This window comes from Perognathus longimembris, chromosome 1, assembly GCF_023159225.1.
Source record: "Perognathus longimembris pacificus isolate PPM17 chromosome 1, ASM2315922v1, whole genome shotgun sequence".
NCBI lineage: Eukaryota > Metazoa > Chordata > Mammalia > Rodentia > Heteromyidae > Perognathus > Perognathus longimembris.
This window is the reverse complement of record NC_063161.1, coordinates 49,285,131-49,305,039: the sequence shown is the minus strand read 5'-3', so window position 1 is coordinate 49,305,039 and position 19,909 is coordinate 49,285,131. Positions and strand designations below refer to the sequence as shown.

The 19,909-nt window shown below is 45.2% G+C and overlaps 1 protein-coding gene across 1 annotated transcript; it reads right to left on the bottom strand.

The window, feature by feature from the left end:
• Positions 1 to 252: 252 nt before the first annotated feature.
• On the bottom strand, positions 253 to 9,803 carry Atp5mc2 (ATP synthase membrane subunit c locus 2). Its single transcript, XM_048363196.1, has 5 exons — positions 9,751 to 9,803; positions 5,691 to 5,759; positions 3,590 to 3,667; positions 2,897 to 3,090; positions 253 to 516 (listed from the first exon to the last, which is right to left on the bottom strand). Exons 2-5 carry the CDS (start codon positions 5,727 to 5,729, stop codon positions 402 to 404), a joined length of 426 nt encoding a protein of 141 aa, XP_048219153.1. The 5' UTR covers positions 5,730 to 5,759; positions 9,751 to 9,803; the 3' UTR covers positions 253 to 401.
• Positions 9,804 to 19,909: the final 10,106 nt, after the last annotated feature.

Genomic DNA, 19,909 nt, shown 5'->3' with positions numbered 1-19,909 from the left:
TAACAGAAAGCCTATTAGTCACCATGCTAAGCCAGCACTGTAAGTTGCTAGTGACCCTAATCCTCCAAAGCAAGTACCAGGCCATAACAGGTGATAAACATTTAAAAGCTATTTTGAATGAAGCTTTCCTGGAACAGAAAAGTAAGAGTAAATGTTGAGTTCAGAATTATCACCATCTTCCAGGCCTTGTACTCTCACCAAGGCACTTAGCCAACTGTGGAAAAGAAATATACACAGGAGACTCACGAAACATCTTATTAATACAGTATTTATTTTGTCTTCTCTCTGTCAAACCCTGAGCCAACCACTTTCCCCAGACTTCCTGGGGAGGTACAGGAAAAGGAACATACAGGGCAGACAAGACATAGGAGAAAAAACTATGGGAGGTGGAGATGACTCCTTCACATGGCGAAGAGGATGAGAAAGGCCACCATCAGGCAAAAGAGCCCCATGGCCTCCGAGAGGGCAAAGCCCAGAATGGCATAGGAGAAGAGCTGCTGCTTCAGAGAAGGGTTCCTAGGAGAGGGGGGGAAAAAAAAAGACTGAATTTCTAGTCCATACAAAGATACGGCCAAAATAAACTGGGCACTGGTGGCTCGTGACTGTAATCCTTGCTACTGGGAAGGCTGTGATCCGAATGATCACAGTTTAAGGCCAACTTGTCCTCAGACAAGTCTTCAAAACTCCATCCTGAAAATAACCAGCAAAAAGCAGGGCTTTTGAGCAGTAGCTCAAGTGGTGGACTGCCAGCTAAGCAAGTGTGAGGCCCTCATTCAAACCCTAGTACTGTAAGCAACCAAGCAAAAACCCAAGATGGGCTCAAGGAGATATTTCCCTTCAAGCTCATTTTCCTTAAGGACTCATTCGAGGAGACAGTATCATGCTCCAATTCTTTTTTTTTTTTTTTAATGCTCCAATTCTTGTCCCTATACCTCAAGGTCTCCTGGACAGAATGAGCTGGGAGTAGACAATTCAAAACATGGCCTAGGTATAAACATTACATTTTCCAGTGGATCAACCCCATCATCCTAACTTAAACTCTCTAGAGCTGGACATGTAATATCCAGGGCCTGAATAGGATGCAAAAGATACCCAGAGTGGTAGGGTCTTTCTAGAGCAGTCTTTTAAACTTCATATCTTTGTGTTCCTAAACAAAAGGAAAATAATGTACATATCATCCAAAATGGAGAAAATAATTTTATTGTTAAAGTTCACAGACTTCACAAGCTATGTAGAGTAGAATGACAAATTTCATCATTGTTAACGTTAAAATGTATACTGTGAAATATATGTAATAACTTAAACCCAATTAAAAAAAAAACTTTTTATCTTTGGAATCCTGAGGCTTTGTGGCCACAATTTGAAAAACATGTTTTCAGAGCACAGGAGAGTTGGAAGAAGGGATGACTTCCTTTTCTCATTTCAAACGTTAAAGAGATCTTGGGTTTTCTGATGCTAAATGGTCTGTTGTGTTGTTACATTAACATAATATGGTTATATTATCATATTAATATATAGATATATTATATGGAATAAATGACTCCTAATTTTAAAAGTGAACACATAATCTCTACTTCCCTTACTGACACCTCTAGGAAGTACTGATGGGTTAGCCTCACCCGTGTGTGTGTGTTGTGTGTGATTCACACTGAGGTTCCATTTCAGGGCCTTGTGTTTACTAAAGGCACTCTACCACTTGAGCGATGCCTCCAGTCCCTTCTGCTTTAGTTATTTTTGAATGGGATTTCATGTTTATGGACAGGCTGGCCTGGACTTTCTATGAACAATTCCCACAAAGGTGCACTCTACAATACCCAACTTTTTATTGGTTCAGATGAGATTTCATTAACTTTTTGCCCTAGCTGGCCTTGAACTACAATATGTCTCCTAAGGAGCTGGGACAATAGGATTATAGGTGTCAACTACCACATACAGTGAGTATCATCAGCTTTTAACAGAACTGTGAACACAAAAGTAGTAATGCTTTGTGTTTAATATAAATCCCAAAACAAACGAACCAAAAAAAAAAAAAAAAAACAACAACAAAAAACCAAAACAAAAAAACTTGATTTTTCCCTAGACATTAAGAGAACCTGCTGGTCCCTGGAGGATTAATTTAGCTCTAATAGCAAGTTATCCAGAGTTGGTAGAGATGGAACAGTCCCAGGTGTTAGGAACCTGCAGGACTGAGCTACAGAGGCAGCTGTCCCAGGAGTGAGAGAGGGAACTCCTAGAGCCAGCGAAAACAGCAGAAAAGCCACAGCACTGATGGAGTCCTAGATTGGGGATGGCATACTTTTTCTGTAAAGGTCCAAGAGCAAACACTGTAGGGCTTGTGGGGTGCACAGGCTCTGTGTTACATTTCATGTGAAAGAGTAACTCTAAAAGTATTGTGCCATACAATGTGGTGCTAGGATGCAGACAAAGCTGGGGTAGCTGGGACTCTTGACATCTATCACGTTCTTAGAAGAACATTCCAGAATCTTCCCTAGTTGTAGGTTTTAAAAAGAATCTTTAAAATAACCACTCTTAGTTCAACTATGGAAAACTAGGCTGTGGCCCAAATTTAACCCTCAGGTCTTAGTTTGCCAGGCCCTGCTGTACACTAAAGTTGTTCAATAGAACTTTCTCCAGTGATGTAAATTCTCCGTCCAGTACAATTGTCTCTAGGCACAAGTGCACGTGTGGCTTCTGAGCTTGTGGAATATGTGTAACTGAGGAACTGAAAACCTAAACTGTATTCATTTTTCATTAATTCAATTTAGGTTATTAACCTTCATGTACCTTCATGTAGTGAAGGGCTACTATTAAGACAATATAGCCCTAGACCCCCTAATATTTCTGCCCAGACCTTTGAGTAGCACAAGAGGACCAATGGAAGGCCCAACTTACGTACCTGGCATAACCAATGATGAGGCTCCCAAATACTGTGCCAATCCCAGCCCCAGAGCCAGCTACTCCGACTGTGGCAGCCCCAGCCCCAATGAACTTGGCTGCTGTGTCAATGTCCCTTGAAATGGCGCTGGTTTGGAAGCTGCAGCTGGGGACACGTGAGGTCAGGGGGCGCGGGCCTGCTAAGCTACTGTGGCTCTGTGAAAAGACAGGTAGAAGGCAAAGTTTTTTAGGAAACTCCTTCTTTCCCCATTTGGAAACATACCATTTAAGCCTTTTGTGCTGTCAAATTCCATGGTTTCTTCCCCAGATGGAAAAATCATTTAAGTCTTTGGAAAACTCCCTGAAGTGCTGACAAGCAAAGCTTTTTAATGTAGGAAGTAGATTTCAAATTCCTTCACAACTCAGGTATGTTCTAGATATCTAAGTCTAAGGTCTGATGTTGTTCTTGGAGCCTGGGACAATGAGTAGACCATGTCAAGTAATGATAGCTAAGAGTGGCACACAGGGGCCAAAAAGCTGGAGTACTAAAATGTCCATGGTATTAACTGCCTTCCACTTCTACCTAAAGCCAGAGGCCTTGATCCTCCCCAAATTTCAGTGTGTGATGATTGTCCTCAGCACTCCCCCTGCTGGTTCTGGCAGGTAACCCTCCCTACCCACCAGCTACAGCCCCAGATTCCACCTGTTAAGGTACCTCATCTGTCAGTGTCCCTGGTCGGTTCAGTATCACTACAGATAGTGGTCGGCTCAGCAGCTGACAGGTGCTCCTGACCTAGTAGGAAAAAATGGCAGGAAGGTGAAGGAAGGCTGTAGCAAGGACTTACAGAACCATGCCAAGTTGCAATTTCTCTTCTCTGGTGCCCCTTTCCATTTTTTCACAGTCTTGGATAAATCTTTCTTTGAGACAGGGTCTCACTACCTTTACCCAGGCTAGGCTTGAATTCAGGATCCTGCTGCCTCCACTTCTTGAATAACTGGGATTACAGATGTGTTACCACCATACCTGGCTTCAGGCATTTTTTTTTTTGTCTGTCAGGGGGCTTGAACTCAGGGTTTGGGCAACGTCCCTCAGCTTTTGTGCTCAATCTGGTTTTAAGGTGGTTAATTGGAGATCAGAGTCTCACAAACTTTTCTGCCCAGCTGGCTTTGAATTGCAATCCTTAGATTCCCAGTTTCCTGAGTAGCTAGGATTACAGGTGTGAGCCACCAGCACCTAGCTGGCTTTAGGCTTTTAAGAAAATAAAGTCGGGCTGGGGATATGGCCTAGTGGCAGGAGAGCCTGCCTCGGATACACGAGGCCCTAGGTTCGATTCCCCAGCACCAACATATACAGAAAACGGCCAGAAGCGGTGCTGTGGCTCAAGCAGCAGAGTGCTAGCCTTGAGCGGGAAGAAGCCAGGGACAGTGCTCAGGCCCTGAGTCCAAGGCCCAGGACTGGCAAAAAGAAAATAAAGTCTACTTCCTTTTGGGAGGCCACAAGGTTATCCATGCTTGTCCCTTTTATAGCCCTGGGGAAGAAATCCAAGTCTCGGGAGCATTTAATTCAATCAACAGAGAGATATATTTGGTAAGGGCCAGTCCATAGATAGCCAAACTAGACCAAGGATAGTCAAAATATCCTCTAGAAAACACACAAAAATCCATACTCAAAATTTACACATACACACACCCCAGCCAATATCTAATCCCAAGCTAATATCTCTAAAACAAATAACAACAGCCAGGGCTTTAGATCCAGATAGCTCCAGACTCAAATCCTAATTTTCTGTCAGCTGTGCAATCTCCTAAGTCACTTAAATTGTTCTAAGCCTTTGCTGTCATTTTTACAAGGAATACTCTCAGGGTTGGTTGGTGAAGTGCCAGGCATGTGCCAGTAATGTTACCTACTATTAGAATCACTCCATTGTATTTACAGATGAACTGCCTCTGCTATTTATTTTAATAAAACTTTTATTTATTTATCCCTCAAGGCTAACACTCCACCACTTGAGCCACAGCGCCACCTCCAGCTTTATATATATATATATATGTATATACATATGCATATATATGTATATATATATATATATATATAGTGCTGAGGAATCGAACCCAGGACTTCATGTATACTTGGTGAGCACTTTACCATTAGGCCATATTCCCAGCCCCCCTTTTAAATTTTTTATTGTCAAAGTGATGTATAGAAGGGTTGTTTCATATGTATAGCAGTAAATTTCTTATCACGCTTGTTACCTCCTCCCTCATTTTTCTCTCACCTTCCCTCCTCCCCGATTCCCCCCCACCTCAGCTGTACAGTTGGTTTGCAGCATATTATCTTGTAAGTATTGCTGCTGCAATCTTTTAACCTTTGTCTCACCATTTTGATGTTCCCCTTTAACTATTTAATTTTTAATGCCTGTTTTAATACTGTTGCTTCTAAGCCAAGTACTTTCCAATGTGTATTTTAGCCTTTTACCCAAACTTCAGTTCCCAGAATGAACTATTCATGTGGCTCATTCATGACAAGATCCTACACATAACACACACTTCACCCTGGACTCTATGCTTTCCACTTGTAGGTGGATTCCAGTTTACAGGAGCATACAGCTACAGGACTGAGAATGTGACCTTGGCTGTATCCAGCAGGAATGCCTGGCAAGCATTCACTCTCCTGTCTGGCTACCACACAGCAAACGGCTGCCCCTTCCCAAGAATCTCACTTCCCCTCTCCCAGCCCAGCTGTGAAGAACAAGGTCCGAGAGGAAAGAAACAAGGTGTCCTTCCATCAAGTTTCCCAGAAAAAAAGCAGTACTTACCAAGGAGGGTGTAGAGACAAACTTGGAGCAGGCATACATTTTCAGGGGCGAGGGGGTGTGGCAGGAGAGCTGGAATTAGAGAAACTATCTTGAAAACAGTGCTTGTTTAATGCTGCATTAGAAGGGGCTCTAGAAAGCTTAACTGGCAAAAAGCAGTGACTGACCTCAAGTCATCAGTGAGATGGAGACAGAACCTCAAAATGAACATTTCCTTATAACTGGGTGTGTCATGGTCTGCATAGTCACCAGGTCTCTGCTTTACAGCTTGTCATCCAATCCCACAGTCTCATTATTTAGGATTGTCAGAATAACTTCCCATGTTCTTTGCCACACTTGTTTTTAATTTTTATTAAGAAGCACCTCTTTCTGGATCTGTCTGGATCTAAAGTTGCCCCACTTCTTCTTTTTGTCATTCATGGGGCTTTAATTCAGGGTCTCGACACTATCCCTGAGCTCTTTTGCTCAAGGTTCTACCATTCTGAGCTACAGCACCACTTCCAGTTTTCTGGTGGTTAATTGGAAAAAAGATTCTCATGGACTTACTTCCTGCCCAAGCTGGCTTTGAACTATACTCCTCAGATCTCAGCCTCCTGAGTAGCTAGGATTGTAGGTGTGGGCCACCAGCACCTGGCTAGAAGTTGCTCTTTAAACATGAGGTTTACCACTTAACTATCAGCCCCAGCCTCTAAAGATTAAAGTCTGTAGTCTTGGGAGATTGTTGTTTAATTTTTTGAGGCAGGATCTCATAGCCTAGGCTAGCCTGAAACTTGCAATCTTCTGCCTCCAACTCATTATTGCTGGGATTACAGATGTGTACTACCAAGCCCAAGACACTGGAAGTTCTCCAACAATCTTTTAACTTAATTCCTTAGAAGCATGTAACTCATCAAAAGATTTCAATTTCTGGGCTGTGGATATGGCCTAGTGGCAAGAGTGCTTGCCTCGTATACATGAAGCCCTGGGTTCAATTCCCCAGCACCACATATATAGAAAATGGCCAGAAGTGGCACTGTGGCTCAAGTGGTAGAGTGCTAGCCTTGAGCAAAAAGAAACCAGGGACAGTGGTCAGGCCCTGAGTTCAAGGCCCAGGACTGGTCCCCCCCCCAAAAAAAAATTAAAATTTAAAAACAAACAACCTGACATTACTCTAATTGACAATGACTATAAAACTATTCCCTTTCACCATTACACTAAAACATATTACATTTTGTGACCCCCAAGATCTTAAAGAAATCCTTATATTCTGTAAATGCCTAAGCTAGAACAGAGAGAAAAGAGGGTCAGTTAAATGCGTAATGGCAGGGTTTGTCCAAGTGGAGTAAGAAGCCCACTTGAGCCAGAATTGAGGTGGTATATGTATTAAAAATACTCATTCAAACTGGCACTCCAGTGGTTCACACCCTGAGTTCAAGCCCCAGGACCAGGAAATACATACATAAACATGCTTACTCCTGAGTGGGTGAATAATGATCAAAGCACACTACATGCATGCATGGAATGAGTCATCAGTGAAACCCTTGCTTGTATAATAAATATACACAGGGCTGGAAATATGGCCTAGTGGTAAAGTGCTTGCCTCGTATACAAGAAGCCCTGGGTTCCATTCCTCAGCACCACATCTATAGAAAAAAGCCAGAAGTGGCATTGTGGCTCAAGAGGTAGAGTACTAGCCTTGAGCAAAAAGAAGCTAGGGACAGTGCTCAGGCCCTTAGTCCACGATGCAGGACTGGCAAAAAAAAAACCCAAAACAAATAAACAAGTAGATATACGCAGCCTAGGCGCTGTCCCCGAGCTTCTTCCTTCTTTTGGTCAGGGTATGGGCACTGTCCCTGAGCTCCTTTGCTTAAGGCTAGTACTCTACCACTAGTGGAGTGGTAGAGTAGTGGAGCCATAGCTCCACTTCTGGTTTTCTGGTAGTTAATTAGAGATGTCTCACAGACTTTCCTGCCTGGTCTGGCTTCAAGCCATGATCCTCAGATCTCAGCCTCCAGAATGTCTAGGATTATAGGCATGTGCTACCAAAGTCCAGCTTATCCCTGATTTTTGTTCATTAAAATTTTTTAGATAGTCTTGCCTCTTGCCCAGGGAAGGGTATGGGTATATCCACTTGTATTAGGCCTCCTGGTAACTACAATACCTAGGATGCATTCCTACATTTAGTTCTTTGAAAGGGTCCTCAAGAACTTTTCAGCCCAGGTTGGCTTTGATGTGCAATCCCAACAATCTCAGACTCCAAAGGAGTTAGGACTGTAGGCATGAACCATGGGGTTTCATGCTATTATACCCTCTTCCCCATTATTTTTGGGCTCTAGACATTCCCTAGTCCAGACTGCTCACATGCCCTGTACTTCAAATTTTCCTGAATGAATTGTCCTTTACCATTAAGGTACATATACTTAAGATGAATTAACAACAGTATCAATTATGGTAGTGGCAGAGGTAGGATTTTAAGTTGGATATTTTCACTTTTAAATTCTAGTATGCCAGAGGATGGAAGTACTCAGTGAATACAAATGCCTGTTGAACATCACTTCCTTAAATTAAATTGTCTCAAAAACTGTCCTAGGGTACAATACTTCCGAATCCAGTCTCCTAATTAATTACCTGTAGATGAATGTTTGTCTGGGTTATGTCCAACCTAGAACTCTGATTTCAGCTTATATGCAACTTTACCCCAGTTTTGCCACCCAACCATTCATATTTTCTTGAGTCAAAACCCAATACTTCTCTAAAAGTTTTACATAAGGGAATTTTTTTCACCCCGAAAAGCAGCGAAGCCTTAAAACTATCGTTTATAAAACAGAAAGCTGGAAATGTGGCTTAGTAGTAGAGTGCTTGTCTATTTAGCATGTGTGAAACCCTGGGTTCCTCAGGACCACATAAACAGAAAAAGCCAGAGGTGGTGCTGTGGTTAAAGTCATAGAGCGCTAGCCTTGAGCAAAAGCAGCTTAGGGACAGGGCCCAGGCCGTGAGTTCAAGCCCCAGGACACACTCTCTCTCTCTCTCTCTCTCTCTCTCTCACACACACACACACACACACACACACGACCTTACAGGGATTAAATGTTAATTCAAACTAATATCTGTTAAGGAGTATAATACGGTGTTGACATGTAATGGGTCCAAACCAAGACTAGCAAATATGGAGCTTGCCCTTCTGCAGATCTCATCCAGCCGTGGGAAGTCTGCCATGGTTTGCTTATACTTGGGCACAGACTCTCCAAAATCAGAGCTTCTAATTCATTCACTGGTGAATTCATTCTAATTCACCAAGTTACAGGCGTGCTAACTTAACCATTCCCTTCTTTAAGCCTTTTCTTCCGCTTGATGGCAGAATCTGAGACGCTTCATAAACACATGACAAGGAAGATGACAGGTGAAAACGAATGCTTGGCAGGGGCCATACCCCACTTTCTGGATCTGCCCCTTCTAGCCCACCCATTTGTGATGTGTTCCTCTTCACTGGGGGTGTACCAGGCCAAGTAAGAGAATGGCACTGGGAAACAGCTGAATGGCTCACAAAACCAGACCTCTCTCTTTTAACCTCGCCATTGCCGGCGGGAGGATGTTCTGTAAGGGTCACGATTACAGTTTAATTGTTTGAATGGATGCTGACTAGGCAGGGACTGGTGGCTTCGGACGATGCACTCTCCCCGTAGCGCGGAGGCACCGAGGTCCTGAGGCTGAAAGTCTGGAGGTTTCGGAATAAAGGCTAAAAGTAGGCGCAGGCAGGTGGGAGGGCAGCGTCTGCACGGGCCCAAGGGCGAGAAGGGCGGCATCCTCCAGGGTTGCCCTCCTGGGATCCCACTTTCGCCAGCTCCGAGGCCTCCTCCCGCTCCCGCCTTGCACGAGACGCCCAAGATGGCGCCAGGCCCGCGCGGCTGGAGGTCACCCGCACGCCCAAAAGCATCGTCCTCGGGCGCGGGGGCACCGAGAACCGGGGAGAGTGCGAGGACCGGGATGGGGACAAACAAAGTAGGGACCTCAAGGCATCGGCGCGAGGAGGGGTGGACCGCGCGCCTGCGCGGCTCAGGGAAAGTCACAGGCCCCAAAGCCTTACCTGCTCCCAGGGCAGAGAAGACAGAAAGGGGCGGGGGGGGCGGGAATACGAAGAGGAAGGCTTAGCGCATGCGTGGCCAGGACCAACGAGTTTGCTCCACCGGCGGCTAGAGTGACCGTAACGCTGAGCGCCGGTTGAGGCCGCCACAGCGCCGCCTGTCAGCGTGGCAGGTGGCATCGGGTACGATGCTCCACCTGGCGTTTGAGAGAAGAAGCTGCAAGGCCGGCCGGCCATTTCTGAACATGCGCAATCACCCCGGGCGAGGAGGAAGCCCACCGAGAAATTGCGTGTTAAGTAGCGTGCGAGAGAGATTGGGGGTTCAGTGGCTAAAATGTAGGAGTAGGAGGAGGTAAATCATGGGGTTCCTGGCTCCCTGGCATCGCTGGATGGAAAACGGACTCAATGGGCGAATAGTCAACGGAAACGCCGCACAGCTGCTTCTGCTGGCTTCGCCTCCCCTCCGTGTCCCTGTTCCTCGGCCTCGGTATTAGCGAGTCACGCACGGGGGCTGGGTGTGTCCTCGGGAGCTGTCGTCCCGGGTGCACGGGTGACCTGCGGGCCCGAGCCGCGGTCCTGGCTGCTCCTGGGCCGACGGCTGCCCGGAGGGTTTCCCTCGCCCCCCCCCCCCGCCCACTCCCCAATCTTCTCTCCCGCGCCCCGGGGCTCGAGCCCCCGGTGGGAGGCGGCTTGGAAGGCGTCCCCTCCAGGAGCCCCCGCTCGCTCGCTCGCTCGCTCGCTCGCTCCAGGCCCGCCAGGCCTGCGGGGCACCGAGCCCCCGAGCCCCGGCCGTCCAGGCATCGTGCTGGAACGCAGCACAAGAACGATGGAGAGCGTGGTGGGGCTGGCGGGGGCGGGGGGGGGGGTGGGAGCATCGCCAAAACCCTTATTAAAAAAAGAAAGAAAAGAAGAAGAAGAAAAAAAAGGAAGCCATGGCTGTAAATAAAGCCAAATCCGCCGCCCTCGGAGGGGCCGTTTGTCCTCCCCTCCTTGGCCCCGTCCTTGCCGCCGCCCCCCTCGCCGGCTCCCGGGGCCCCCCCGGCGCCCCGGCCCCCCGAGCGCCTCCATTTAATCGGATTTGGGAGAAGGGGAGGATAAATCACGGCAGCAGCTTTACGGTCCCGGAGGAGAGGCGAGCCGCAGCCAGGCACACCCCGGCCGGCGATAAAACCCGCCGCGGAGAGCCCGCGGAGCCATTTCCCGGGACCCCGAGCGGCGCCATTACAGGAATGTAATTTTGCCCGGATGAGGCCCCGGGTTTAATTATCCGCGCGCAGGAATTTCAATGCGGCCCATCCATCTTGCGGGCGGGCGGCAGAGGGATTTATACGGGCCCGTTATTTCACACCGATCCTCCATCTGCATTTTTATGGCCCTGAAGCTCCTGGAAGGGAGGGGGAGGGGAGACTCTGCAGCGGCGGGGACGGGGTGGGGGCTCCAGCCGAGTGAGCGGGGCTCCCGGGCTCCGGCCCCCTTTACCATCCCCCGCCCCCCCCCCCCGCGCCCCAAGCTCCCCGCACCTCTCCCTCTCCTCTCTCTCTCCTTGTTGGTGGTGGACTGGGGCTAGGGCGGGAACAAGGAACTCGGAGAACCAAGCAACAGGTTATTTATTTACTAGAGCCCCAAGCCCCGGAGGGACGCTGGTGGAGACGGGGAAGGCGGGCTGGCTAGGCCTCAGGGAGGGTTGCCTTCTTCTTGTGCCAGTGCCGGGGCTTGAACTCGGGGCCTGGGCGCTGCTGCCATGGAGCTCCAGCTCGAGCGCTGGAGCCGCAGCTCCACTTCTGGCTTTCTGGGGATTCACTGCAGATGGGAGCCTCACAGACTTTCCTGCCTGGGGTTGGCTTTGAACCCTGACCCTCGGATCTCAGCCTCTTGAGTTAGCTAGGACAGCAGGCATGAGCCGCAGGCGCCTGGCAGATTTAGGAGTTTCTTCCCGGCAGACCCCCGCCACCCCCGTGACAGACAGACAGACAGACAGACACACACACACACAACCTACACCCAAACTGAATTCCTTTCCCCCTCAGCTTCACATTCTAGGAAGCTGAACAGTTGTAGTACTTAGGAGCAGCTGCTTGTGGCGGCAATTGAGGCCATCTCAGAGATGGTGAAGAATCTCAAGGGAGGGTCAGGGAAGGAGCCGGCGAGGAAGTCTGGAAGCCTGCAACATCTGCTATCCTTTATCCCTAAAGTCTGGTCTCTAGGTATACAAACTAAGGTTCCCAGATCACTGTGTGACCTTGGGCAAGTTATTATTTACTTTAACCCCTCAAAATCAATCTCCTCCCTTGTAAATTGAGAATAACAGCAGTGTTTACCCTAAGGCCAATATTGGGATAGTAATATATGTGAAGCTTTTTCTAGCAAGGTGCTTGGCACCCTGTAAAAATCCAATAATTGCTATCATCATCACCACCATTATGATTAGAGTTTAGGGCATTGCAATTCAATTCTGCAACTACTCCTTAGAAATTGTTTATTGCAAGGTCCTTCTCTGAAAGGTCTATGGCTTGAAAGAGACTCAAATCTCACTAAACTTTTTTCCACCGCACAAAGCATGCAAAAGGAGTTATTTGACATATTGGTGGGTGGATATCTGTGGGGAAGCTGAGAATGCTAGGGGCTATGGCAACAAGGTGTGAAGGAAGACATTAGATCTTAGGAGAACATTGGGACTACAAAGACAGGATGAAGGTCTATGAGGGAGAAGGGAACTTGAAGCCAAAATATATGATCCAAGAAAATATTAGCTAATAGTCTAGGGATCTTCTTAACCCTTGGAGAAGGGTCCCTCCTTCACCTTGCTGAGGGAGCTGGGATCCAGAAAGGAAAGGGTGTGGAGCCAGAACTATCCTTTCCAATCAATCCTTTTCTTTTCCTACCAGGCCATGTAACAAGGTTGGCCTGATTGGCCGGTTTTTCTAATGACTGCTAGTGGCAGTTTCTGACTGGTTAGCAGCCTCCCACCATAGTAGTGACGGAAGAAATGAGATTGATCTTTTCTTTCCATGGATTGGTTAACAACCCTCAAGGGGGCCAGAGACTCATTTTAATTGACTAGATAGGCTAGCAGGGAGGTTCAGCATCTCTCATATAGAAATTCCCGCAGTTCTTTTCCACAAAGGTCACAAAAAAAAAAAAAAAAAAAGAAGAGTAAAAAAGAGTCTTGATTGCTTTTCAACAGGAAACAGAACTTTACAGAAGAACAGATAACAACAGCAAAAATCATACAGCTCACCACGATTCAATCTGGAACTCCAGAGAGAGGGATTCACAAGAAGAAACATGAAAGAAATTAAAGAGACAGAAAGAGACAGAGGAGACAGGAAGACACAAAAGGAGAAAAACGTCTTGTGGAGATGGGGAAAGGGAAGATGTATTGATCAAGGGTACCAAATTTCAGTTACGACTGGAGAAATTAGCTGGTTGCTGCTGGCTCACACCTGTAATCCTAGCTATTCAGGAGGCAGAGATCTGAGGATTGCATTCAAAGCCAGCCTGGGCAGGAACGTTTGTGAGACTCTTATCTCCAATTAACCACAGAGAAAGCCAGAAGTGATGTTGTGGTGGTAGAGTGCTAGTCTTGAGCAAAAGGAGCTCAGGGACAGTGCCTAGGCCCAGAATTTGAGCCCCTGACCAGTCAAAATAAGTTTTAGTGATCTGATCTGCATGGCAAGCATAGTTAAATATACTGCATATTTCAAGATTGCTAAAATTGGGGCTGGGGATATAGCCTAGTGGCAAGAGTGCCTGCCTCGGATACACGAGGCCCTAGGTTCGATTCCCCAGCACCACATATACAGAAAACGGCCAGAAGCAGCGCTGTGGCTCAAGTGGCAGAGTGCTAGCCTTGAGCGGGAAGAAGCCAGGGTCAGTGCTCAGGCCCTGAGTCCAAGGCCCAGGACTGGCAAAAAAAAAAAAAAAAAGATTGCTAAAATTGATTTTTTAAATTTAATTTATTTATTAATTGAACACAAATTTTTTTGACAAGGTGTTGTGCAAAAAGGGTACAGTTACATAGTAGGGCAGTGTGTACATTTCTTACGCCCTGTTTTTCTATCCCTTCTCTATGTCAGGTAGACATATATACAATATACAATGTATCAAGAACATATACAGTAGCCATGTGGCCGCTAAAATTGACTTTTAACATTATCACTACACACAGACACACACAGCCAAATTGGTAAAGTAATGGATATGTTAATTAGATGGATTGAATCTATAATATATACATAGAATAAAGCATCACAGAATATATGATCACAATATAAAAATTACTCATAAATATAGACAATATTTATAAGTAAATAAATATATATTTATCAGAGAGACGAGGAAGGATATGAATAAATTGTCTTTCATTCCTGATGGCTTTAATGAAGCTACTTTATGAGGGGTTTGGCCAGATATACATGTGGTCAACACGTGGCATAAAATGAACAGCTATCTTGCAAGTAGGAGGTGAGACGCTAGTCCCAGCCCAACTACTAATGAGTTGGGGAGCTTTGCAACTGACTTCATCTCTTAACACTCAAGTTTTCCCATTTGGAGAAACCAGGAAAAAACATTAATTTTGAGGTTTTATCTAGTGTTAGCCTTCTAGGATTTGCTTTCATGTAGGAGTGGTAACTTTGTATTCTATAATGGATTATTCTTAGGCCTTGAATTCTTCTATTTATTTGTAGTGGTAGTGGTGCTGGTGATGATGATGATAATGATGTTTTTTCTGTAGAGCTGCAGCTGAACCTATGGCCTTGACCATGCTAAGCACTAGTCTATCATGGAGACATACCCCTAACTTTCATATGTGCTTGTTATTTTCAAATTCTCGCATGGAAATGGGCTGGTAGGCACTGATAGTTGACTTTTCTATTTTCCCTTGCTAAATCAGTTTCCCAGACAGCAAGACTGGGAGCCACCAGTCTTTTAAAAGCAAATAGTAAGTGAAAAAAGAGAAACAAACAAACTCTTGATATTTCAGCTTCTGAGGGAGGGATCACTGAGAGTTGGTGACAGAAGGATGGTCAAAAGAGTTTTTGTGCTGGTGGCTCACATCTGTCATCCTAGCTAATTCAGGAGAGTGAGATCTGAAGGTCTGACGCCAGCCCAGTAAGTCTTATCTCCATTTAACTATGAAAAAAGCCACAAGTGGAGCTGTGGTCAAATGGTAGAATGCTAGCTTTGACAAAAAAAGGCTAAGGAACAATGCTCAGGCTCTGAGTTCAAGCCCCAGTACTGGCAGAAAAAAGAAAGGTCATGAAATTTCGAATCATAAAGGAATAAGGACTGGGTTTGTGGCTCAAATGGTAGAACACTTGTCTAGCAAACATGAGGCCTTGAATATTCAGTATCTTTTCACCCAAATTAGCTAACTAATTAATCGAAGTAATATATATTCATTTATTAAACAGATTTTTTTTTCAGTGCCAAAGATTAAATCTAGGGCTTCAGATTTGCTAGGCAAGAACCCACTTCCTTAGACCATTTTGTTGTTGTTGTTCTAGTACTGGGGCTTGAACTCAGGGTCTGTCCCTTAGCATTTTTGCTTAAGGTTGTCACTTTACCACTTGAGCTACAGCTCCACTTCTGCTTTCTGGTTGTTCACTGGAGATGAGATTCTCATAGACTTTGCTGCCCAGGCTGGCTTTGGGCTGGCCTCAAACCTTGATTCCCAAATCTCAGGTTCCTGAATAGCTACGATTACAAAGTGAGCCATCAGCACACCTGGCTTGTTGTGTTTATTTATTTTTAATATTTTTGGTTTTGAGAGATAGTGTTGATAATTTTGCCTGGGCTGGCCTTGAACTCAAGATATTCTTGCTGCTGCCTCTTGGGTACCTTCTACAGATACTTATTGAACATCTACTGTGTACCAGGATTTGTTCCTGCTGCTGAGAACACTGGTATGAACAAAGGAAGATGAAAATCCTTGCCTTCCCATAGCTGACATTTTATAGAAATTTATATAAATCATGAAGCATAATAATAAAGGGGATACCTATTAATAACCCTCAGTTTAAAAGAATACCATTATCAATACCATTTTTCTTGATGGAAGAAAAAAAAAACAGAAGAAGAAATTATCTTTAACTTTTCTAGCTCATCTCAATTTGTTCTCCAGTATTCATTCCCACCAAAGTATAAATGAGTTTTGGTTGTTGCATTATCGCTGCAAACATTGGTATTTAATCAATCTGTTGTATATAAAGTATCATTTCATGGTGGTTTGAATTTATATTTTCTTGATTATTAATGAGGTTGAGCATATTTTTTTGTATATTTATTGGCCATTCATGTTCTGTCTTCTGTGAAATGCCTAGTCATGTACATCTTTTGTCCATTTTTCTATTGGGTTATTTGTCATCTCCCCATTGATTCTTTTAGGGATTAACTGTATCATGCCAGACTTTGAGCTTGCGTGTGTGTGTGTGTGTGTGTGTGTGTGTGTGTGTGTGTGTATGATTTCTCAGTGCTGATTTTTTGTCAGTGGTAGCTCTCTGCTTCCAGTTTGCAAAGAACTTGGGAAGTTAATAGAGGTTTCAAGGATGGGTAATTTCAGTTCTAGTTTAGAGCCTTTTTAAAATTGGCTCAAGTGGTAGAGGGGCTTGCCTGTCAACTGCTAGGCCTTGAGTTCAAACCTCAGCATTATCAAATGGAAAAAAAAGTTTTCCATTACAGTTTTTGTAGAGAAATTCCCATGGTTCAGCTGTAATGCTTCTTACTGATTCTCTGATGCAGGAGACTCTTCTTTCTACCTGGTATACTCTTTCTCCAGTTCAGGTATAATCATTTCTGTTTCATTTAGGTCTTATCTCTGTGGTTTTCTTTTTAGCATTTATCATAATTCTACTTATTTATTCATTCATTGGTGTATTCATTCATTTTCAGTGCTGGGGATTGGACACATGATCTCATACAAGTTAACTAAGTAATAGGTACTCTTCTGCCGTATGACGCTCCTCACCCTCATCTTTATTCATATTTTTCCTTACTGGCTAAGGGCCCCTAGAACTATGACTTTTGTGTCTCCAGAATAGTGTATAGCTCTCAACTGAAATCTGATGAATGATAGAATAGTAACGAAATTCTTGTCCTTTTGCTTTGCTTTGGTTTTGTTTTGGGAGGGCTGGGACAAGGTCTTGCAATGTAGCCAGCCAGAGCATCCCACAATGCACGTCAGTCTGCTGAGACTGCTGAATTTCAGGCATGAGCCACCACGCGTGGCCTACAGTCATTGCATTTATGTTTATACTCCAAGCTGGTATGTCGGCTCACGTCTGCAAGCCCAGATACTTAGGAGGCAGAAGTCAGGAAGTCCAGGAAGAAAGTTACTGAGATCCCCTAGGCAACCACAAAGGTGGGTGTGGTGGTACAATATGATGTCCCAGCTATGTGGTAGGTGTAAGTAGGAAGTTTGTGATTCAGTCCAGCCTAGGTAAAGAGACCCTATTTGAAAAATAACTAAAAAAGGATTATAGATATGGCTCAAGTGGCAGAGTCCCTGCCCAGCAGGTGCAAGGCCCAGAGCTGCCATCCTCTAAAGTATACTCTAACAAAGTAGATTTAAATGAACTTTTTTTTTGTCAGTCATGGAACTTGAATTCAGGTCCTAGGTGCTGTCTCTGAGTTCTTTCACTCAAGGCTAGTGCTCTATCACTTTGAGCCACAGCTCCATTTCCAGTCTTCTAGTGTTTAATTGGAGATAAGAATCTCATGCTCAGGCTGCTTCAAATCACAATCCTCAGATCTCAGTCTCCTGAGTAGCTAGGATTATAGGCATGAGCCCCAGGTACCTGATTAAGGCAAACATTCTTTTTCTTTTGGCCAGTCCTGGGGCTTGAATTCAGGGTGTGGACACTGTCCCTGAGCCTGCCCGCCCCCCCCCCCCTCTCTTAGGGCCTGGGCATTGTCCCTGAGCTCTTTAGCTCTAGTATAGCACTTTGAGCCAGAGCTCTACTTCCACTGAGCTTCTTTTTGCTCAAGGCTAGTACTCTACCACTTGAGCCACAGTGCCACTTCCATTCTTCTGGTAGTTAATTGGAGATAAGAGTCTCATGGACTTTCCTGCCCCAGTGGGCTTTGACCCATGATTCTCAAACCATTTAAAAAAATATTTTTATGACAGTCTTACTCTACTCTTTATCGTAGGCTGGCTTTGGATTTATTTATTTTTGTTTTTGTTGCCAATCCTGGGGCGTGGACTCAGGGCCTGAGCACTGTCCCTGACTTTTTTCTGCCCAAGGCTAGCACTCTACCTCTTGAGCCAAAGTGCTACTTCTGGCTTTTTTCTTTTCTTTCTTTTTTTTTTTTGGCCAGTCCTGGGGCTTGGACTCAGGGCCTGAGCACTGTCCCTGGCTTCTTTTTGCTCAAGGCTAGCACTCTGCCACTTGAGCCACAGCACCACTTCTGGCCATTTTCTGTATATGTGGTGCTGGGGCATTGAACCCAGGGCCTCATGTATATGAGGCAAGCACTCTCGCCACTAGGCCATATCCCCAGCCCCTTCTGGCTTTTTTCTATATATGTGGTACTGAGGAATCTAACGCAGGGCTTCATGTATACGAGGCGAGCACTTTACCACTAGGCCATATTCCCAGCCCCTGACCTTGGATTTACTATGTAGGCTTCAAGGATTTTTTTTTTTTTTTTTTGGTACTGGAGATAGAACCCAAGATTTCAGGTTACACACTATATCCTCAGCCCTAAAAGGCAAATCATTTAAATGCAGTAGAATCGTATTATAAGAGGAATGTATCTCAGTCTGGAGAAATGGTAGTCAGCGAGGACTGACAGAGAAAGGTGACATTTATGAAATACGTAAAGGATCTGTCTATGGATGGAATGGAAGGATGCCTTACAGAGAGGCAGCAAGAGGCATACAGGCTTGGAGGACATACACAGGGCTGTCCAGTGATCTATAAAGAGCAAATGATTCACTGTGGCCAAAACAGACAGCTATGTGGCAAGTTGCAGAGAGGAGACAAGCTGTTTAGTGGTTAGTTCTGAAGTGTCTTGAGCATCAGGGGAAGGCTTTTGGATTCTCTCCAGAAAGCAGAAAGGAGTCATTGAAGTAGGGGAGTGAGAGGCTCAGTTTGAACTTTGTTATTGTTTTGGAGGTGCTGAAGAGCAAATACAGGGCCTTGGTGCATGTTAGACAGCCTTCTACCACTGAGCTATGTACTTGCAGCCCCTCAGATTTGCTTTTTGGGAAAGACCATTCTAGTTCTAGAACTGATGAGAGTTGTTAAGTAGACAGCAATAAGGAAGTCATTATCATAATCTTGACGGGAGATAGTGCAGGACTGAGCTCTCGGGTGGTAATTGGGATGGAGCAATGTAAGCAGAGCTCAGGGGAGTTTAGAAGGAAGAACTGGCAGGCCTCCATGAGTGCTGTGTAGGATTAAAGGAGAGTTAATGATGGGGTGCAATTTCAGGCCTTGGCCACTGAGTGGCGCCATTTCCTGATTCTCCAAGCCTGGTCCTCTTCCAAATTCTTTATTTTTTAAAATTGTTATTATGAAGGTGATATACAGAGGGGTTGCAGTTACACAAGTCAAGTAAAGAGTAAATTTCTTTTTGGACAGTGTCACTCCTTCCCTGTTCTTTCTCAGTTTTTCCTTCCCATGCCCACCCACAAGTTGTACAGCTCACTTTTTACATTCTAACTTAGTTACAAACTTTTCAGGTTGGGAATGGCAGAGATTGTGGCAGCTGGCAAAGGGTTCCTTTTGCAATAATCTGAAAACTGTGAGGATGAAGAGAGCATTGTTGATGGGCAAGGCTGAGGGCTTTCTGGTCATGAAAGGAAGGAAAAGGGACAGAAGAAAAAGGGGATGTTGCATTGAGATGAGCCGGTGATTTGTGTCTGTAATCCTAGCTACTTAAGAGGCTGACCTCTAAAGTATCATGATTCAAGGGCAGCCTGGGCAGATAGGTTCATGTGATTCCATCTCTAAAATGACCAGTAAAGGGGCTGGCTGGGATGTAGCTCAGTGGCAAAGCGCTTGCCTAGCAAGTGCAACGTCCTGGGTTCGATTCCCAGTACCAAAAAATAAAATGACCAGTAAAAAGCTGGGTTGGAAGCTTAGTTCAAGTGGTAGAGTACCAGCCTAGCAAGCTCTAAGTTCAAAAGCCCTAAGTTCAAATCCCAGCACTATAT